Source organism: Anomaloglossus baeobatrachus, chromosome 6 (assembly GCF_048569485.1).
Source record: "Anomaloglossus baeobatrachus isolate aAnoBae1 chromosome 6, aAnoBae1.hap1, whole genome shotgun sequence".
NCBI classification, from domain to species: domain Eukaryota; kingdom Metazoa; phylum Chordata; class Amphibia; order Anura; family Aromobatidae; genus Anomaloglossus; species Anomaloglossus baeobatrachus.
Genome location: NC_134358.1, coordinates 554,083,165 through 554,106,277, shown reverse-complemented (window position 1 = coordinate 554,106,277; position 23,113 = coordinate 554,083,165). Strand labels below are relative to the sequence as shown.

At 49.7% G+C, this 23,113-nt stretch overlaps 1 protein-coding gene across 7 annotated transcripts in view; it reads left to right on the top strand.

Moving 5' to 3' along the window:
• DYNC1I1 (dynein cytoplasmic 1 intermediate chain 1) overlaps window positions 1–23,113 on the top strand; it is a 425,084-nt gene that overhangs the window by 18,834 nt on the left and 383,137 nt on the right. For all 7 annotated transcript variants that reach the window (XM_075315694.1, XM_075315692.1, XM_075315688.1 and 4 more), the window contains exon 2: window positions 14,899–15,120. In XM_075315694.1, coding sequence (XP_075171809.1) covers window positions 14,908–15,120 — 213 coding nt within the window. In that variant the 5' untranslated portion in view covers window positions 14,899–14,907. The remainder of the gene's footprint in view (window positions 1–14,898; window positions 15,121–23,113) is intronic.

Sequence of the window (23,113 nt, the reverse complement as noted above, 5' to 3'; positions counted from 1 at the left end):
ACACCTCTTCGTGGGCGGTAACTTCTTCCAGCGCGGGCTGCTGTTGTTTTTCAGCGCGCTTTTCATGGTGGCAATATGGCGGCGCTTCCAATTTTTCAAGCGGACCGCCCAGGCACATGGTCACCTGTCTGGACAGGTCTAGTCCTTATCCTGTTCGTGACGCCAGATGTGAAGCCCCACAGGTGTAGTGTCGGTGTCGGTGCATTACCTTCAGGGACTCCACGTTGCTGGATCTCCGTCACTGGTAGGAAATCTTCTTGTTTGATCGTGACGCCACTCTCAGTATTGCGGCCAGTAGGGACCGCCACTGCAGGTTAGGGGACGCCTGGGGCTGATGGTGGGTGCAGTTAGATGTAGGAGCCTCCTGAGAGTGAGGCAAGCCCCAGGGCCCTGTGTAGGTTTGTAGTACCACAAGTCGCAGAATAACCACACAGGCAGGAATGTCTTTCAAGGGCTTTACTCACAATTGATGGCAGGGTGAGTAGCCCGGGCGTAGCTGGGATGAACCAGATGGGAACCAGGTATCCTTCAGGCTGACTTTATGAGGGTGACTACTGACTCGCCTTCCTTAGCCCTTGGTGGTTTGGGGTGACCCCGACTTTGAGTCCCTATGGGGGTCACCCAGGGAAGATGCTGCAGCCTCTCTCCCCTTGTTGTTTGCCGTGTGCTTGTTCCCCGGACCAGGCCACTCCAGCCTCTTGCCTCCTATGACCTATGGGCCCAAACTTGTGGTTACGTGGCTGCGGCTTTTGTAGTGTTGTGGTGTGGGCTTTAAGAGCCCCACACCGGCAGGTTTAGCAGAAGAAAGTTGAATCTATCCTCGCTTCGGGATCTGCCGCCCGGTTGGGCCTGGTGCTCTCTAGCAGTCTCCTTACTTCCCACTCCGTGCACTCTCTAGCTGAAGCTGGCTTTCAGGCAGCACTCCTAGTTGACCGTTCTCCCCCGTCTGTAGCCACTGCGCGGACGCTGTTAGACAGCAACAGCCCCACAGGTCTGCTCCTCACTGAGCCCTATGGAGTTCTGCTCTAACTGACTCACTGCTCCTCCTCTCCTGTTCTTGCCTACGCCACCTAGCAACCAGACTCTCTTACCACACCCCTTGAGAGGAGATGGAGGCTCTACCCCCTCCACTATTCCAGTGAAGGTGAAGGCTTGCCCCCTCCTGGGATCCCCAGGGGTCCTCTCATGGGTACATGTGTGAGACCTGATCACTATGCGCCTGTGTTCCACACCCCAGTCAGCCTTCTGGATTACCTGTGTTGTACTGTCCCCAGCATGGGTGCAGTACTCAGTGGTGCCTGACCAGGTCAGGGGCGCCACAGATGCAGAACCTTGTAGCACCCTGATGGTCTCAGGGGCGCTACACATGTGTAAAGTATGTGTAAGACTATGTGCACATGGCCAGAGAAGCCACGTTAGGAACATGCCCGTTATCGTTTCCTGAGGCGGCTTCACCATTGTTCTTGCGATGACTCTGCTGCTGTTTTTTTAATTAGCTCTATACTCTCCCGGAGTATTAACATGTCACTTCATTTAACCGCCTCAGGATTTCCAAACTCTAAAGTGGTTAAAAGAAATGACACAAGACAGAACATGTGCACAATGTTCATTTTATGGAGCACATTTGTGGTACTTTTTCAGGCCGATTCCAGGCGGACCATGAGTGAAAAGACGTTATATGCACATACCCTTAAAGTGGATTAAATTTAGTCATTCCCAGGGACGGCTCTCGTATAGCCCTACTACCCAGGGACAGCTCTCATATAGCCCTACTACCCAGGGACAGCTCTCATATAGCCCTACTACCCAGGGACAGCTCTCATATAGCCCTACTACCCAGGGACGGCTCTTGTATAGCCCTACTACCCAGGGACAGCTGTCGTATAGCCCTACTACCCAGGGACGGCTCTCGTATAGCCCTACTACCCAGGGACAGCTCTCATATAGCCCTACTACCCAGGGACAGCTCTCATATAGCCTTACTACCCAGGGACGGCTCTTGTATAGCCCTACTACCCAGGGACAGCTCTCATATAGCCCTACTACCCAGGGACAGCTCTCGTATAGCCCTACTACCCAGGGACAGCTCTCATATAGCCCCGCTACCCAGGGACAGCTCTCGTATCGCCCTACTACCCAGGGACAGCTCTCGTATAGCCCTACTACCCAGGGACAGCTCTCGTATAGCCCTACTACCCAGGGACAGCTCTCGTATAAGCCTATTACCCAGGGACAGCTCTCGTATAAGCCTACTACCCAGGGACAGCTCTCATATAGCCCTACTACCCAGGGACAGCTCTCATATAGCCCTACTACCCAGGGACAGCTCTCATATAGCCCTACTACCCAGGGACGGCTCTTGTATATCCCTACTACCCAGGGACAGCTCTCGTATAGCCCTACTACCCAGGGACGGCTCTCGTATATCCCTACTACCCAGGGACAGCTCTCGTATAGCCGTACTACCCAGGGACAGCTCTCATATAGCCCCGCTACCTAGGGACAGCTCTCGTATAGCGCTACTACCCAGGGACAGCTCTCGTATAGCCGTACTACCCAGGGACAGCTCTCATATAGCCCCGCTACCCAGGGACAACTCTCGTATAGCCCTACTACCCAGGGTCAGCTCTCGTATAAGCCTACTACCCAGGGACATCTCTCGTATAGCCCTACTACCCAGGGACAGCTCTCATATAGCCCTACTACCCAGGGACAGCTCTCATATAGCCCTACTACCCAGGGACAGCTCTCGTATAGCCCTACTACCCAGGGACATCTCTCATATAGCCCTACTACCCAGGGACAGCTCTCATATAGCCCCGCTACCCAGGGACAACTCTCGTATAGCCCTACTACCCAGGGACAGCTCTCGTATAAGCCTACTACCCAGGGACATCTCTCGTATAGCCCTACTACCCAGGGACAGCTCTCATATAGCCCTACTACCCAGGGACAGCTCTCGTATAGCCCTACTACCCAGGGACGGCTCTCGTTTAGCCCTACTACCCAGGGACGGCTCTCGTATAGCCCTACTACCCAGGGACAGCTCTCGTATAGAAAAAACAAAAAGCAGCACCAAATGTGCACTACAGCACTAAACATTCCAAACTGTACTTATTTTAAAAATTTTGAGATTTTTGGCAAAAAATTGCAATTTCTTGAGCTGCTTCGCCACGTCACGGCAAATCTCATTTGAAGCAGTCCTACACTAAAATATTTTTATAAAATGTGCCATACGGCCTCACATATGAATAGTAGAACTGCTCTTAGCAGCACTCACCTGGTCTATTTCAATCCCGTACCCATGACTGAGTCATGGCTGTGGGCGGGACAGGTCCAAGCAAATGCTGCATGAAGTAAATAGCTTGTGGACAAAGCCTGATGACTTAATGTGAACAGTCACCAACCGCCAAAATCTAGACAGATGGAATACATCCCAAATTGGGGTGCAATTTTTATAATAAGTACAGTTTGGAATTTTTAGTGCTGAAGTGCACATTTGGTGCTGGCTTTTTGTTTTTTCTTCATTGAATTGGTCGGTGGTTGACCTCCACCTTGCTTTGCACCCCAATTTGGGATGTATTCCATCTGTCTAGATTTTGGCGGTTGGTGACTGTTCACATTAAGTCATCAGGCTTTGTCCACAGGCTATTTACTTCATGCAGCATTTGCTTGGACCTGTCCCGCCCACAGCCATGACTCAGTCATGGGTACGGGATTGAAATAGACCAGGTGAGTGCTGCTGAGAGCAGTTCTACTATTCATATATGAGGCCGTATGGCACATTTTATAAAAATATTTTAGTGTAGGACTGCCTCTAATGAGATTTGCCGTGACGTGGCGAGGCAGCTCAAGAAATTGCAATTTTTTGCCAAAAATCTCAAAATTTTTATAATAAGTACAGTTTGGAATGTTTAGTGCTGAAGTGCACATTTGGTGCTGGCTTTTTGTTTTTTCTACAGCTCTCGTATAGCCCTACTACCCAGGGACAGCTCTCGTATAGCCCTAATACCCAGGGACAGTTCTCGTATACCGCTAATACCCAGGGACAGTTCTCGTATAGCCCTACTACCCAGGGACAGCTCTCGTATAGCCCTAATACCCAGGGACAGTTCTCGTATACCGCTAATACCCAGGGACAGTTCTCGTATAGCCCTACTACCCAGGGACAGCTCTCGTATAGTCCTACTACCCAGTGACAGCTCTCGTATATCCCTACTACCCAGGGACAGCTCTCGTATAGCCCTACTACCCAGGGACAGCTCTCGTATAGTCCTACTACCCAGGGACAGCTCTCGTATGGCCCTACTACCCAGGGACAGCTCTCGTATAGCCCTACTACCCAGGGATAGCTCTCGTATAGCCCTACTACCCAGGGATAGCTCTTGTATGGCCCTACTACCCAGGGACGGCTGTCGTATATCCCTACTACCCAGGGACAGCTCTCGTATAGCCCTAATACCCAGGGACAGCTCTCCTATAGCCTTACTACCCAGGGACAGGTCTCGTAGAGCCCTACTACCCAGGGACAGCTCTCGTATAGCCCCGCTACCCAGAGACAGCTCTAGTATAGCCCTAATACCCAGGGACAGCTCTCGTATAGCCCTAATACCCAGGGACAGCTCTTGTATAGCCCTAATACCCAGGGACAGCTCTCGTATAACCCTAGTACCCCAGGGACAGCTCTCATGTAGCATTGCTACCCAGGGACAGCTCTCATATGGCCCTACTACCCAGGGACAGCTCTCATATAGCCCTACTACCCAGGGACGGCTCTCATATAATCCTACTACCCAGGGACAGCTGTAACACCTGCCAGGATCCACAGACTCGGACGCCTGTAATGGACAGGATCGAGGGAAGCCACTCACCAAGCAGGATCCCCAGAACCCTGAAACCCTTTAACCCCTATACAGGGATTTGGTATTACACAGGGCCCTGGTGATTACTACCTGTGGAAGGCAGCAGTCCAAGAGAGTAGTCGACAGGCAGGGTCAAACCAGGAATTGCAGAACAGGGACAGAATCGGCAGGCAAGGGCGTAATCAGAAACAAACAGAGGTTAAAACCGGATCGGGCAGCGAGGTACAAAAACAGCCGGCAGGAGGGTAGTCAGGAAACATGCAGAAGTCAGAACACCAGAATCACTAAACAGAATAGGGCGGAACAGGAGCCAGGAAAATCAGAACTATATCTGGCAGAGGTCAGCAGACAGGAGGGGAATTAAGAAGGGTGTGGTGTCTTCCCATTGGCTGTAGCTGAATGATGGCAACTTTAACTGGAAGACACACGCCACCTATAGTCAGCCAGCGGTACTGCAGATTCCAAGATAACCCAGCCTAGTGGATGATCGGAGACTGCGCCCACTGGTGCTGCTGGTGTGTCGCCCTGGGCAAGCCAGGGGACACAGATAACAACACCACTACACCCCACACTCCAGGTAGGCACACCTGCTAACCAGAAATCCTTGTTGCCTCCCTCCAGGAGTCTGTGATGCACACCAGGGGGTGGGCCAGGCGGTTGGCTCCGCCCACCAAGGAGCTCACAACTCTGGAGGCAGGAAGTTATCAGGCAGAACTGTCAGGGACATGAAGGAGTGAACAGCAGAGTAGCCCAGGCAGGGGCTAGAGGAAACAACCAGAAGTGAAAGTGAAGGAAAGGAAAGTGGAAAAGGAGGAAAGCAAGAAGTGGTGACAGAGCAGAGAGAAGGAGAAGCCTGAGAGCCCAGCTATGTGTAGGGCTAGAACAGCAAGGTCAGCGACGGCGGTGACTGTCCGGAGGGGGACCGTTTGGAAGTTCCTGGAAGGACCCCGTTGGCTGTGTGCCCGGTGGTCTGGAGCAGTGTTCCGAAGGACAGTCAGCACCAGGGCAGGGGCTTCTCGGACCCCGGCAAGGCTAGGAGTCGCCCAATTTGCCGAATCCGTCAGTGAAGGGGACGCAGATCCCCCAGCAACAAAGTCCCGATTGACGGCAACAGCCCGACCATTACCGGGGAGACACCGCCACCGCCAAGGCACCAGTTTCCCCAGGGCCAGCGCCTGTGGGCAATGTGTAGAGCTCCTCCGGCCCAGATTGCAGTCGGGGAGCGGGTAACCGGAGGGAATCCACCGCTACCATCAGTCAAACAGGTGCAAGGAAGAGAGACGTCACCGTCACCTACCGGGAGTGCAGGTGCAACCGTCTGTGGGACCGTCCTACCAGCCGTTGGTTTACCGTACAAACTGTGTCCGTGTCTCAGGCTGAGTGAGTACCACAGTGCCGCAAGGCATAGCGCTGCCCCCGCGTCCCTGCGCCCTCCAGGCCCTACACTTCACATCTCTTCACCGGGCCCCGGGATCACCAACCCCTACCCACGGAGGGGCAACACAACACCTGGCTGCTCCCATCACCATCCCCGGGACCCTCACACTGAGCAGCGGTGGTGCCATCACCACAACCGTGGGTGGCGTCACGAACTAGAATCCCAACAAACACCCCCCTTTTCACTCACGGGCGAGGAGTGTCGCTCGAGACACCCCGGGATCCGGCCCGCAGCTCGAGCCACCAGGAGCAACTGCCGGACCCGAGCAGAAGGGGTGAGCGCGGTGTGCTGACACCCTCCTCCCCGCCCGCGACAACTTGGCGTCACGAACAGGATCTTACCGCTCTGCCGTCAGGTAGAGGTGCGCCTTGTTACCGCCGGAGGTATCCGGCAGAAAAATTTCAGAAGCCGCCATCTTTGGCGCGAAAAGTTCCCGCTCGAGCGTCTTCTCGAGCAGTAGAGGCGCGAAGGCCAAAACCCCGCCCCGAGAGAGGAGGGGCCGAAAAGAGCTAAGGGGGACGCGATGGCGGCTGGCGGCATGTAGTCGCCGCTATAAAAGCAGGGACGCCAGGACTCTGCAAACATCCCGTTCCTGGAAGCAAACAGCAAAGACACCATGTGGATGCCGTCCCGAAACACCGTGGCCCCCGCACCGGGAACCGCAGCGTGGGTGGAGATCCGGACCGCGCAGCTCCATCTAAGGCTGCAGGTCAAAATGCAGCTCCTCCTGGAAGAGTGGGAGACCGACATGGCGGACGTTTTGGCAGCCGTGCGGAGACGCGAGGAGGAAGCGGAGGAAGGGAGGGTGAGTGACCCACGCCCCTATGTCCCGGAGGGACCGGTCGCTGCGGCTGAGGGACCCGGTCCAAGCCCTCTCCCCCCGTTGCCTCCTTCGCCACCCGTCTCGGAGGCCGTGACCCCGCCACTAGGCCCGCTGCCACCGCAACCGGTAGCGATACCCAGCCCGTCCGCCCCGGCGGACCGACCTGTAGCCGGAGCCCGAAGCAAACCGGAGGCATTGCCATGGAAGGCCCCGAAGATTGCGCCAGAGACAGTCCCCGAGCAGTTCCCCGAGCCGGAGCCGATGACCCGCTCCGAGCCGAAGGCCCAACTGCGGAAAGCCCCTGTGCCAATCCCCCACACCTCGGCTGAGGTGGCGCCGGGTTGTTGCTGCAAGGCAGCGCCCAAGGCCATGACACCGCGGGATACGCCACCCACCTTCCTGACAGTGGGTAACGTGCTGAATGTCCCGCGGGGCTCAACCCGTGCGCCGGAGCCATACTGGGACAGGGAGCCGACCAAGCTGGGCCTGGAGATCGCGGAGAGGGAGCGTAGGAAAGCCGAGCTGGTGGCCCGAGTCATACGGGAAAAGGAGAACCTGCGGCAAGCGACCTTCCGTGTCCGGGGCCCGTTCTACGAGGGGCAGGTGAGGCGATTCGATATCCGCCGGGGCTACGGGTTCATATACGAACCGGGCCTGGAGGCCGAGGTATTTGTAGCCCGGCGGGATGTGCATGCTCACCTGCCCGAAGAGCATCCTGGCCGCAATCTTATCCCGGGAGACATGGTGCGGTACACTCGGCACTGCGGAGAGAGGGGGTGGTTTGCCCTGGATGTAAAGCTGAGGGGCAGCCCGGAGGGCAAGATGAGCTCTGCACCCCCTACCTCGGATGAAGCAGCAGCAGGACCGGAGTAGGGCAATGGAGGACCGCAGCACCGTCCCCGTTGGGACCACCTGCTTGTGTTGTTTGAAAAAGTTGAAAAGTTTTGCCAAAGATAATGAAAATGATTACCCGAGAAGTCACCTGATTTATTTTGTTGATTTGCAACCGGCTGGAGCCGGCACCTTTGTCCCCGTGGGGACCGTTAAAAGTTTAAAAATGCATGGGAACTAGCGTTGGACAAGCCCGTGAACTCTGCAGGGCAACCACAAACGTTAGTGGCTTGTAAATATGTTGGGTACCGTTACCGTTTCCGCAATGCCGCCTCCGGAGAGGCAGGTTGGAGGGAGGGCCCTGAGCAGAGCAGGCCAGGGCCCAGCCACCAAAGGGACCGGTGGCTACCCTCTGGAGGGAAGGACAGATCCCGCTCGGGTGACTTGTGCTGGACTGTGGGTCAAGGGGTGCTGCCTGGGTTTTAGGGGCAGCATCAGGGCCAGGTTGCTTGGGTGGGAGAGAGCGGAAACCGTGACCGTACACCGTTGAAACGTTAAAAGTAAAATGTGCCTCCCGTCTTGGGAAGAGTTGATTGAAAATGCTTATGTTATGTTTAACCCTGTTATCCCCTTTTTACAGAAAAATAAAACCGGTGTAGGACGGCAGCCCGCGGACGGTCTGCATTTTGCTAAGGGGGAATGTGTCGCCCTGGGCAAGCCAGGGGACACAGATAACAACACCACTACACCCCACACTCCAGGTAGGCACACCTGCTAACCAGAAATCCTTGTTGCCTCCCTCCAGGAGTCTGTGATGCACACCAGGGGGTGGGCCAGGCGGTTGGCTCCGCCCACCAAGGAGCTCACAACTCTGGAGGCAGGAAGTTATCAGGCAGAACTGTCAGGGACATGAAGGAGTGAACAGCAGAGTAGCCCAGGCAGGGGCTAGAGGAAACAACCAGAAGTGAAAGTGAAGGAAAGGAAAGTGGAAAAGGAGGAAAGCAAGAAGTGGTGACAGAGCAGAGAGAAGGAGAAGCCTGAGAGCCCAGCTGTGTGTAGGGCTAGAACAGCAAGGTCAGCGACGGCGGTGACTGTCCGGAGGGGGACCGTTTGGAAGTTCCTGGAAGGACCCCGTTGGCTGTGTGCCCGGTGGTCTGGAGCAGTGTTCCGAAGGACAGTCAGCACCAGGGCAGGGGCCTCTCGGACCCCGGCAAGGCTAGGAGTCGCCCAATTTGCCGAATCCGTCAGTGAAGGGGACGCAGATCCCCCAGCAACAAAGTCCCGATTGACGGCAACAGCCCAACCATTACCGGGGAGACACCGCCACCGCCAAGGCACCAGTTTCCCCAGGGCCAGCGCCTGCGGGCAAAGTGTAGAGCTCCTCCGGCCCAGATTGCAGTCGGGGAGCGGGTAACCGGAGGGAATCCACCGCTACCATCAGTCAAACAGGTGCAAGGAAGAGAGACGTCACCGTCACCTACCGGGAGTGCAGGTGCAACCGTCTGTGGGACCGTCCTACCAGCCGTTGGTTTACCGTACAAACTGTGTCCGTGTCTCAGGCTGAGTGAGTACCACAGTGCCGCAAGGCATAGCGCTGCCCCCGCGTCCCTGCGCCCTCCAGGCCCTACACTTCACATCTCTTCACCGGGCCCCGGGATCACCAACCCCTACCCACGGAGGGGCAACACAACACCTGGCTGCTCCCATCACCATCCCCGGGACCCTCACACTGAGCAGCGGTGGTGCCATCACCACAACCGTGGGTGGCGTCACGAACTAGAATCCCAACAAACACCCCCCTTTTCACTCACGGGCGAGGAGTGTCGCTCGAGACACCCCGGGATCCGGCCCGCAGCTCGAGCCACCAGGAGCAACTGCCGGACCCGAGCAGAAGGGGTGAGCGCGGTGTGCTGACACCCTCCTCCCCGCCCGCGACACTGGCATCGACTCCTCTCCCATCACCAGCACGGCAGGAACACGGCGTCGCCTGGCGATCGGAGCAGAAGTCGCTACTACCCAGGAATAGCTCTCATATAGCCCTACTACCCAAGGCAGCTCTTGTACAGCCCGTGGCCAGTTTGTGCATTGCAGTCCATGCTGGTACCGTGTTGCCTGGAGATCTGCACGAGCCCTTACAATTATAAGGGGCCCTTTGAAGGTGACCATATTGCTAATGTGGCTCTCAATCAAAATACGTTTGACGCCCCTGTTCTTTGACATCTGTATGTCCTGATAGGATAAATAGAAAAAGTTGTCATTATGATAAGCTCCTATAATGTTAACATTTTAAAACATTAGTCTAGAAATGTTTAATTTTACCCAATGTAGGACTCTTGAGTTAAAGCATGTGTGGTTTTCTAGTGATTTTCAGAGTAAGCAGTGTACATAAAGAATAACACTATTTATGGCAATTATTTGATTTATTTTATTCAGTTTTCACTATTTTCACCCTCTGTAGGTTCTCTCTATCAGTTGGCTCTGAGCTAGTGAGTGGAACAGCTGCAGGGAGGAGATTAGGCAGTAATACTGAGCAGTGTAGCTGGGAATCCCCCTCTAAGGTAAGATAAAACACTTACTAGAAGCCTCAGAATGGAGCAGTGCATCTGTGAATTCAAAAGTGAGGTCGGATAAAACACAAAAATCAGCAGCATGGAGGACATTAGACCAGTACTGAGCAGTGTAGCTGTAAATTCTCCTCTTCTAAGTTGAAATAAAACACTTACTAGAAGCAGCAGAATGGAATTCATTGTACAGTAGAACTGCACAGTGTAGCTGCGAATCCAAAAGGTAGGTGAGATAAAACACAAAAAGAAGCAGCATGGAGGACATTAGGCATCGGTACTGAGCTGATTAGCTGTGAATTCCCTTCTAGGGCGAAATTAAACACTTAGTAGAAGCAGCAGAATGGAAGTCATTATACGGCAGAACTGAGCAGTGTAGCTGTGAATCCAAAAGTGAGGTGAGATAAACACAAAAAGCAGCAGCATGGAGGACATTAGACATCAGTACTGAGCAGTGTAGCTGTGAATTCTCTTCTAGGGTGAGATAAAACACTTGAAGCAGCAGAATGGAAGTCATTATACAGTAGAACTGAGCAGTGTAGCTGTGAATCCAAAAGTGAGGGGAGATAAAATACAAAAAGCAGTAGCATGGAGGACATTAGACATCAGTACTGAGTAGTGCAATTGTAAATTATCTTCTTGGGTGAGATAAAACACTTACTAGAAGCAGCAGAATGGAAGTCATTATATGACTGAACTGAGCAGTGTAGCTGTAAATCCAAAAGTGAGGTGAGATAAAACACAAAAATCAGCAGCATGGAGGACACTAGACATCAGTACTGAGCAGTGTAGCTGTGAATTCCCTTCTAGGGTCTGAAAAAAATGCTTAATAGTAGCAGCAGAATAGAAGTCACTATCCAGCAGAACTGAGCAGTGAAGCCATGCGTTTTCTCTGGGGTGAGATAAAACACTTACTAGAAACAACAGCATGGAATTCATGATACACCAACACTGAGCAGTGTATCTGTAAATCCAGATCTGGAGTAACATAAAACACTTATAAGAAGAAGCAGTATTAGGGGTCTGAGTGTTTCTCTACCTCTCACTCCCACTTTTCTCTTTTCCCCTCACCTTAAATTTCAACAGGCAACTGAGTCGGCAGATTGTGCTGTCTAGACAGGGGAAAGAGAAGTGGCTAATAAGTGGAGAAAGAGGTATATTTCTCTGAGATGATATATAGTACAACATTTCTTGTAATTTCTGGTAACCAGAAGTCATGGTGACCCGGTGTATAGCAATTGGGCGCTCTTTTGGCATCCACTTTTGGAGTTCTCTGAGTGTAGCGCATTAACAGAGCCTCACATAGATGGGCTCATACACTATTAACCTCAATCTACATATCACGAGCCTGTAAAGGATATTTTCTGGGGGTTCCTATGGGTTGTGGCCCACACGCTTCGTCCTACCATATAATTAGAGACGCCGGCAGTACAAGCGCTCATTATCATGCTAATTGCTCTTGATGGTGGGTTGTTGTATAACATGGTCCACCCCCGCTGTCATGAAACCTTCACTGATATCCGGCGCGGCTCGCCATGTCAGCGGCGCTGTACAGGAGATGGCTTAGTAGAAGAGAAGAATGTCAGCGTCAGCAGCGAGCGATGCCCGGGGGATGCCACTTACCATGTCGTGCAGCCAGCTGCTGTTGGAGATTAGGCATCTATATAATTGTCTTTTTGAAGTAGAAAATAAGGGACATATTGGCAGATCTGTAGCGCCCGGGGAAGGGGGTACTCGGTCCCGGGCGGTAACAAATGGGAATGTCACTCTGGTGGCTGTTGCCCGGTTCCGTGCCCCTTTTAGTAAGAGGGGTATATTTACAAGGGGTGAATAGAGTTAATGTCATGTGACGCCACCTCCGGGTTACTGTTAAGGATAGAGAACGGCCGCTGCTCAATGTGGGTACACCCAGAGCTGGTGGTGATTGCAGCAATGGTATTAGGCCCTTCGCAGGTAGGGCTGTGCCTGGGAGATGATGAGGGATAATAATAGAGACCACACCAGGTTGTCTTTAACAGTCTCTACTCACTTGGACCCAGGAGTTGCTGGTTCAGGTCCCAGGAGGACCAGTGCCAATGTAGTGACCCAGGTTTCTCCGTCCCCGGCACTCTCTGTTGGTTGGGTTCCCGTAGCATGGAGCGTTTGGGGCCCGACTGTCCCTTTTGGGGTACAGTCTCCTACTCCGTACGGCGGGCACTGTGGACCCTGTGGGGAGGTAAGTGTCCGAACCCCGATCCTAGTTTACCGCTGATGCCCCCGGATTATTTGGCTCGGTGAAGTCTGTGAAGGTGTCCTCACCGGGCAGGTATTTATCAAGTCGTGTAGAACTGGTGCCTGATCTAGGGCCCTGTGCCCCGTGCGTGCTCCGGTCCCAGCGGTATCTCCGGTGCCCGACCTGGCGACCTCTCTCCTGTGCCCCCGGGTCAGCTCAGGGACGTCCGCACACCTCTCCTGTGTGCTACATTTCCCTCTGCTGTCTACTGACTGCTGACCTCTCCCACCAGGCTGGCTGATCCCAGGGACTCGTTCCTTTCCATGGCGACCATCCCGTTACATGGTTAACCCTCTATGCCTGGTGTGGAGTGGAGAACTAGGATTTTGGTTGTGCTTTGGTGGTATCGGCACTGGTACTCCAGGTCCCAGGGGGTAGGTCCTGCATCCCCAAGACGATGCAGTTCCTTGTACTGCCCTGAGGGTCTCAGGGGCGCTACAGATCCAGGGGTGGACATATCATTGGTGCAGCCTGTGCGGTGGCTCAGGAGCCCAAAAGGTAGAGGGGCCCATTACCACCTCCAAAGCAGGTGGAGTTGTGCATTTGATGAGCTGCTGGACTCCAAAGGGTCCTAATATTGTTCTTGGCCCTCTTCAGTATTTTTCATGTATCATTCTCATAAGCAGGTTCTTACAAACATCGACGACTGTCATAATGACATCAGGATCTCTGGAGACTACAGATAGTGGCTCTCTGCCTGCTAACTTCTCTGATTTCTGTGATTAGCTCATGAAGAGTCCAGGCGTCGACCCCCAGACTTGTAGTTCATAGGCAGGCTAGCAAGAGTTAATCTCTGCTGGGCTGCTTGTTAGTCTCTTTGATCACATGCTGTTGGGGAGCCAGTCACAATCGCTCCCCTCCTATATATGCTGGCTGGACACTTCCTTTAATGCCAGCTATAGCTTCTCTATACTGGTCTAGTGAGGTTTTGTGATCCAGACATACTGGTGGTTGTAGCACTTTATGGCTGTGAGCGGTTGTGGTGTTAACACTTTCGTCCTTTTGTTGCTGCCTTACTGCTCTTGCTTTTCTCCTTAGTTTTTTATTTATTCACTTATATCGTGCTAATAATTCCATAATGCTTCACATACATCAGAAACAATTGTGAGGCTCACAATCTATGGCCTCTATCTGTATGTCTTTGGAGTGTGGGAAGAAACCGGAGAACTCGGAGGAAACCCACGCAAACACGGGGAGAACATGTAAACTCCTTGCAGATGTTGTTTGTAGTGGGATTTGAACCCAGGACCTCAGCGCTGCTGTGCTAACCACTGAGCCACCGTGCTGTTCCGTACTGTATGTTCCTGTGAGTTTGCAGTGTGTATGAGTTTTGGCTTTTCCCTGTCCATCTTTATCTTTTTTTGCCTGTCCCTTCTTTCCTTTTGGGGGGGGGGCAGATTAGTTCTGGCCAGGAGAATAGTAAGGCATGGAACTCTAGCATCTCCACCATCAGGGGTAATCTGGAGGTTAGTGATAGCCTAGGGTACCCTAGTGTGAGGGAAAGTTTAGGAGCTCTTGTTCCTCGCTATCCTACAATCTCATCATGATAATGTTGTCCCCACCTGGTGTGGTGTCCCCAGTTTCAATCCTGCTGCCAAGGCGCTCCCTTCCTCCTGCTAAACTAAATAAAAAAAACAAATTATATAGAGTCGTAATTAGTAGATCAGAACAGAGAGGGGAAAATCACATCTGACTGTGCCCATAACCAGGTTACCCATACAATTACGGTGACTAATCGTGGGTATAAGGGAGCCTCAGCAGATGACCGGACACTCTGTTACTGAAAAAAATGCTATACCAAGACTGATATTACTGCCATATGGTGACTATATAGTGGTACATACCAGTGCTGCAGAATATATGAGAATACAGAACATTAATAGATGCTGACATTCTTTCTGGTGGAGTCGTTCCCTTTTCCTGTCTTCTCCATCTGGCCCAGACCATCACGACAACTTCTTCAGCCACAACTCCCTCCTCTTAGGAACCTATTGAAAAATTGTGACAGATATGCAAAAATTGAAGATTTGGAGTTCTTTGTTACTTATACACGCTCTGTTGAGTCATCCTGTTGAAAATATTTTTTCTTCTTCCCGTGGTGACCACTTTAGGTTTTTGTGATGCCCCCAAAAAGAAAAGTTTCCAAAGAGAAAAAAGACCCAAAGAAGACAGAGAGTACATCGGCCGCAGCGAGCAGCAGCGGCCAGGAAAAGGCGGCCAGGGCAGTACGGGCTGCGCCATCCAAAGGTGTTGGGCGACGTTTGAAGGAGGAGGTTACAGAATCTGCCCCAGTGACCAGAGCCACCGAGAAAGTCCTGCCTAGCAAAGTCCAGGTAAGAGATTCATGGCGATAGCTGAAAAACAAGGAGCACGATTGTGGTATTCATGTCACGGCCGTCTCTCTGCATTTAGAGACTTCTGACAGGATCTGGGCCAGAGTCTCACATTGCCATCGGAGACTTCTTTTCCAGTAGCTTCTGCCTCCTGGCCTCAGGTGCTTCCGGTGATGACCACTCCCTTCCGCTATATATGGTCACATATCCCTGTAGAGGGCGCCAGTTATTCTGATTCATTCTGAAGCTAAGCCTGGAGGTGGAAGGAGCTGCTGAAGCCCTTTGTTGTTGGAAGCGGTGTAGGCTGCAGTCCTGGTATCTGACGGCAGTCGTGAAGTTTGACCTTCTCCTCTGTTGTTTCCCCTGTCTGTCGTACCTTCCTCGCTTGTTGTATTAGTACAGCGTTGAGACTAGCGATCTTCACCTTCCAACTCACTAGCCAGGGTTATTGCAGGGCTTCCTAGGGTTTCAGGTATCCTGCTCAGTGACAGGATTCAAACCTGTATAGGTACTGGCTAGGAGTGCAGGGTGCAGCTGCAGGTGAGTGCAAGAGGTATCCCTTCATCCCCTCCCTAGCGCCAGGGATCATTCATGCTGAAGCTAGGCCTGGAGGTGGAAGGAGCTGCTGAAGCCCTTTGTTGTTGGAAGCGGTGTAGACTGCAATGCTGGTGTCTGACTACAGCCATGAAGTTGGACTTTTTCCTTTGTTGTTTCCCCTGTCTGTCATACCTTCCTCTCTTGTTATATTAGTGTAGCATTGAGACTAGCGATCTTCACCTGCCAGCTCACTAGCCAGGGTTATTGTAGGACTTACTAGGGTTTCAGATATCCTGCCCGGTGACAGGTTTCGAACCTGTATAGGGACTGGCTAAGAGTGTAGGGTGCAGCTGCAGGTGAGTGGAAGAGGTGCCCCATCATCCCCCTCCCTAGCGCCAGGGATAATTCATGCTGAAGCTAGGCCTGGAGGTGAAAGGAGCTGCTGAGCCCTTTGTTGTTGGAAGCGGTGTAGGCTGCAGTCCTTGTCTCTGACTTCAGCCGTGAAGTTGGACCTTATCCTTTGTTGTCTCCACTGTCTGTTGTACCTTCCCTTCTTGTTGTATTAGTGCAGCGTTGGGACTAGCAATTTTCACCTGTCAGCTCACTAGCTAGGGTTATCACAGGACTTTCTAGTGTTTGAGGTATCCTGCTCGGCCACAGGTGCAGAACCTGTATAGTGCTTTCTAGGAGTTCAGGGTTCAGTTGCAAGTGAGTGCAGGAGGTGTCCCATCATCCCTCTCCCTAGCGCCAGGGCCCACCATTGATAAAGTGTCCCCGATGTACCCCTTGTTTGTTGTAGTGAACCCCTTGTGTGTCTTGCCTCATGCCGGACCTTCCCCAAGTCCGTGTATGACAATTCGTTGATATTTTTTGCTCTAAATTTTTCAATATGGTGCATTCTTAACAGGACTTTTGCCCAACATGAAAATTTTTCTTTATTTTTGTCTTCAACTTCTATAGCAAAATGTTGCGCCATCCACTAAAATGTTGCAAAATTTGCTCCGAAACGTTTAGGTGTACATACCGTAAAATATCTCCGCAAGTAAAAGTACATTTCGTTCCAGTAAAATTTAGCAAAATTTACTTTAATTTAGGTGTGCATAAAAGTACTCTGCAAGTACATTTGCAGCCACATTTTTTTAACTTTTTAAAAACCCGCCATTGTTGAATCGGCTGCAAAATATTTGGAAAACGAAAACCTCGTCCATAATGGCAAACATAAAAAAATCCAAGCACATACGTATTAAATAGACTTTTAAAAAGGCGGAACGCAAATAAGGAATTTGATGCAAATCAAAAACAGACTAAAAATACCAAAACCTGGACAAAAAAAGACACAAATGCAATAATGGATTTGATTTGGTTCTAAAAACTAATTTTGGACCTATTTGATTTAGGGTTTCATTCCCAGGCTGGTGGAGATGAGGCACTGCGGTTATAAAGGGTAGCATCAGAGAACACTAAATGCAGGAAGACAGGAGGGGCTTTGCAATTTTTAGAAATGGGGGACTATGTGAATAAATGGGGGGGGGGTATGTGAATAAATAAAAGCTGCAGAATGGCACAAAAGCTACTTTTCACAAGAGGTCTCACAAGATAGAGCAAGAAGATCTCTTAGCACTTCAAAATCTTCTTCTCTGGGCAGCTCCTTCTCCCCTCTCACAGCATGAGGCTCATATACAGGATACAGATGGTCAGACACATTAGATGAATGGTGCCCAGCTGTATAATGTCTAATAAGGTGTCCTGACTTTTCACATGCTAGAAAGGGAGTAAGTTAGGGATTACTCGAGGCTCTACAAAAGGATATACCCATCTTTTTAAAGCTTTTTAAAGTTAGCAATGGGAGGGGATACATTAGTGTCACGCTAGGTACGGAGAAGTGCCAAGCCAGCAGAAAGGTAAGAGAAGGGGAGCCCTGCATCTACTGAAGTGGGGGGCTGGTGACACATGACCAAACCTACAGCTAGTCTCTGGGGTCCCTTACCACCCTAGATAGGTTCCTCACCTATGCGCCAAGCCGGACACCTGACCCTACATGTCGCTAGTACTGGACCCTAAATAGGGAACAAGTGGGAAGAGCTCTTTGTCAACCCCACTAACCGCTATAGTAAGACACAAGGAGGACACATGGGGGAAAAGCATGAACTACTGATCCACAGATGACTCAGGTAGAAGTTCAGCAACAATATCACAGAGAAGTACAAACCACCTGCTTGCAACCAGAGCTAGAATGAACTGAATAATATCACCAGCACCAGTCCAGGGAAGAAAAGAGTATTTAAGCACCAAGAGAAAGCTGATAATCAGCAGCTGGGTGGAAGGAGGGCTCCGCTGGGTCCTAATGGGGGAGAGATGAAAATACAGCAGGAAAGTTACCTATTAAAGTAAAAAGTCAGGGAACATTTTGCGCAACCAAACGCTATGACCTTCTATAGCCAGAAACCACATGACTGTCTGTCACCTGTGACACGTCCATGACAATTAGTGTCCTTAAACGGTCATGGAACTGGTTGTCGTGACTTCACTTCTTCAGGTCTAATGGATACGGAATGGCCTTTTGTTTTCTATAAGCATTCCTCCCCACTGCTAACATTTTAGGAAGAAGGAATATATCCCATTAAGAAGACATGCTAATGGAAGGTTCAGAAGGGCCAGCCATTAGCAAAATAGTGTGTATATCCAGCCCTAAACAAAGAAACTGCAGCATCATCCCCCTCCTCCCCCAGATTCTCTCCTCTTCGCTATATGTGAATTTACTTCCATTATTGAAAACGGGTTTTAGCCGAATAAGCTGTCACCATGAGCTGAAAGATTGGTTGGAGACTCAGCTATGTAATGCATATGTCCAGTCTAAAAAAATAGAAACTGCAGCATCATCCTCCTCCTCCCCCAGATTCTCTCTTCTTCCTTGTATATGAATTTAACCCATTATTAAAAATGAACTGTCAAGTTTTAGCTCAAAAAGTTGTCACTTCAAAAATCATGGCCTCCACACCACTCCACAATGTATAAAGGCCCCCACTAGCCCTCCAAACAGTATGATGACCCCCACACAATCCTTCACACTGTATAATTGATTGCATACAGTATAATGGCCCTGAAATAGACCTCCATAAAGAATAAAGGTTGCCTCACAGCCCTCCAAGTATTATAATGGCCCCAATATAGCCCTCTAATTAGTATAATGGCCAACACATAGCTTTCCAAATATTATAACGGCCCTTCATATGGTATAATGGGTTCTACATTGCCTTCCATATAGCATAATGCACCCCGATAGTCCACCATATACTATAATGCATCTCATTGTCCTCCATAATGTGTCCTCCGTAATTCCCCATATTTAATGCGCTCCCCATAGCACTCCATATATTATAATACACCCCCTTAGTCCTCCGTACAACATAGTGCACCCCCATAGTTCTTCTGTAGTATAATGAACACCCCATAGTCCCTCATATAGTAGAAAGAATACCCCATAGTCCTCCATATAAAATAATGCACCCTCCATAGTCCTCCATATAGTATAATGCACTTCCAAATTTAATGCACTCCCATAGTCCTCCATATATTATAATGAACACCCCATAATCCTTCATATAGTATAATGCACCCCCATAGCCCTCCATATATTATAATGAACACTCCATAGCCTTCCATATAGTATAATGCGGACCCCATAGTACTCCATAATGTATAATGCATAGCCCATAGTCCTCCATATAGTATACTGCACTTCCCATAGTCCTCCATATGGTATAATGCACCATCCATAGTTCTTCATATAGTATAATGCACTCCGATAGTCCTCCATATATTATACTATACCCTCATAGTCCTCCATATTGTATAATGCACCCTCCATAGTCTTTCATATAGTATAATACACCCCATGGTCCTCAATATAGTCTAATGCACCCCCATAGTTTTTCGTATAGTATAATGCACCCCATAGTCCTCCATATAGTATACTGTACCTTCCATAGTCCTCCATATAGTATAATGCACCCCCCATAGTCCTCTGGATAGTATACTGTACCCTCCATATGGTATAATGCACCCTCCATAGTCCTTCATATAGTATAATGCACCCCATAGTCCTCCATATAGTATAATGCACCCCATAGTCCTCCATATAGTATAATGTACCCCATAGTCCTCCAGATAGTATAATGCACTCCCATAGTCCTCCACATAGTATAATGTACCCCATAGTCCTCCATATAGTATAATGTACCCCATAGTCCTCCATATAGTATAATGTACCCCATAATTCTCCATATAGTATAATGCACCCCATAGTCCTCCATATAGTATAATGCACCCCATAGTCCTCCAGATAGTATAATGCACCCCATAGTCCTCCATATAGTATAATGCACCCCCATAATCCTCCATATAGTATAATGTATCCCATAGTCCTCCAGATAGTATAATGCCCCCTCATGTGTAATTTTGGCATTGCGTTTTTATTCTGTTACGTTTTCATGGTTTTGACTTTGCAAATGCATTTAATGAGCTCATTTAATAGTTTTTTAATGCTGTTTTTTAAATATATTTTCAAACTTTTTATTGCATTTTTTGGGGTGACAGGATAAGCAATCCTTGCATTGTTTAACCCTTTCTGAGGGCTCCTCGGCAGCTCCATCCCCCGAGTGTATGATACCTCCTTGCTGGGGAGCGCAGTCGTCTGACTGTGGGGAAATGTTTGCTTCTAACACCGATGTTTTTGCATGTTTCCTTCTGTCGTGGTGACATGAAATCTTCCTGACAGCATCTTTCCCCCCAGTAATTAATTCTCTTTGGTCTCCACATTAAGGATCCACATGTCAGAGTTACGGTGCGGAGCCGTTTCACTGATTAATGTCATTGTGAATTTATTTTTCAGAGATAAAAGTGGGAAAAAAACCTGACATAACCCAAAAAAGCTGAAAATGAATACTTGTATATCAAAAATGGTCAACTTCAGGCTGATTTCTCGCAGATCTGTCACTATAATCTGTTCTATTTAGAAGGTGCTATGGCTTCAGCGCATGCAAACCACAGCGATCAACTGATCTAACCAAGAGAAGCTGCAGGTAGCGCCACATTTTGCCTACAGCAGCCTCTAGAGGAGAAATGTGGTATTGCGCATTGCTGTTTCAAATGATTGGGTGACTATTAGTGAAGAGCGAGCGTGTGTCACGGTCGTCTCTCTGTTGTAGATACTAGTCATTTTGCCTTGAGACTCTGCAGTTCCTTTGGGGAGGAGAGGGTTAATGTCAGTATTCTTTGCCAGCAAGCATTCTCATCACCTTCTCAGGTGTTCCCGGTTTGGACCACTCCCAGTCCCTAAATATACCCTCTGCTTCCTGTAGAGCTTGCCGGCTATTTCTCATTCATTTGGATGCTTGACCTGGAGGTGGAAGGAGTTGATGGAGCCCTCTCTGCAAGTTGCAGTGTAGGCTTCAGTCTTGATGCTTGTGTCCCTCGTCTGTCTTTCCTTCCCTTGGTGTGTTATTAGTGCAGTGGTGGGACTAGAGTCCCTCACCTGCCAACTCATTAGCCAGGGCTATTACAGGGTCTGCCAGGGAATCAGGTATCCTGTTCAGCGACAGGTGTGGAACCTGTATAGGGACTTGCTAGGAGTGCAGGGTGCAGCTGCAGGTGAGTGCAGGAGGTGTCCCATCTATCCCCTCACTAACACTAGGGCCCACCACACATAATAAGGAGATGACTCTGCTGGCCATGCCCACACACAATAATGAGATGACTCTGCTGAGCATGCCCACACACAATAATGGGATGACTCTGCTGAGCATGCCCACACATAATAATGAGATGACTCTGCTGAGCATGCCCACACATAATAATGAGATGACTCTGCTGAGCATGCCCACACACAATAATGGGATGACTCTGCTGAGCATCCCCACACATAATAATGAGATGACTCTGCTGAGCATGCCCACACATAAAAATGAGATGACTCTCCTGAGCATGCCCACACACAATAATGGGATGATTCTGCTGAGCATGCCCACACATAATAATGAGATGACTCTGCTGAGCATGCCCACACACAATAATGGGATGATTCTGTTGAGCATGCCCACACATAATGAGAGATGACTCTAATGATTCTGTCACAGTATAAACAGTAAAGCTAAAATAGAGCTAAAAAGTCCATCCTGTTGATTGTGCTTTGGTAGTGTGAAATAGGATATTTTAGAATTTTAATAGGGATTGTCTTATAATAAAAGACCTAAAAGAAAAATATTCCCTTTTAATTATTCGTATATTTTGGGGATTTGGAGCTCGATATTAATGAAATTCTCCAATTCTTGAAAAGATATATTCAATGAAAATCTCTCCCTATCTGTAACCATATCAAGCATTAATACTCGGGGTTTATTCGTATGTGGCGCTAATAACAGTTTTTTGCTCTGTATGTCCCAGGAGCAGAATGCATAAATACATTTTTTGCATAAATACAAACACATAAGGAGTTGCGCAAATCTCTGTCTGGGTCGTTTGTTTCATTTTTCCGCTCTGATACATTGCATCAGTCTGAAGTCCAAGTTGTTTAGGCCATGAGTGGAGACGAGCAGCGGCGTGCATGTATTATAGTGGATGCATTGTAATTAGATCAGTGCTCAGCGGAGAGAATAAACAGCCACGGACTGACGCGAGCCGGAAAAAAACACCAGACCATTCTTTATGTTAATGATGTAAAATGCACGGGTTATTAAAACAGTAAAAAATATTTAGACATTATGTCAAGTAAGGATGCAATATTTTATGCATTTTGTATATTTTCCAATTTTTTTTTTATGTTGCTGACCAACTACATGCTTTTATTAGATTAGATTTATTACTCCTGTGTTTGGATCCTGTCTGACAATTTTTAAGCAAGTAAATCAGTGGGTGGGGGGCAAGGAACCGCTTCACAATCCCTATATTTCTATATTTCCCTAAAAAAAAAAATAATTCCTATAATCACCTCTTCTCCAGTTGTGTTGGCATTGGATCTCCTGGGGATCGCATGACATAATAATTGTTTTGAGCCAATGTTCTGTATTATGCTCCAGGTCATGGGTTGCTTCTCAGCCTTTAGGTCCTGCGCTGGTGCGGGGATAGGCCTGTGTTCAGGTGCCTCGTTCCGGGTGAGTGTTCGGCTTCATTCGAAAGCAACTTCACCCAGAACGATGCCAGTCATAGTTCCTGCTCTGCAGTGAGTTCTCTGGCTCCTGTGAGTTTTGTTGTTCTGATCTTGCCTCCCTACCCCAGACCTTTGTTACCCTTCTCTGCCCGTGCCCCTGACTCTGACGTTATACCCCTGGCTTCTGACCTCTGGTTTGTACCCTGACCTTGGCTCCACTCGCTCCCTGTGTACCTTATCTGACTTCCTGGCTTCTGACCTCCAGCTTGTACCCTGACCTCAGCTTCACTCGCTCAATGTGTACCTTATTTG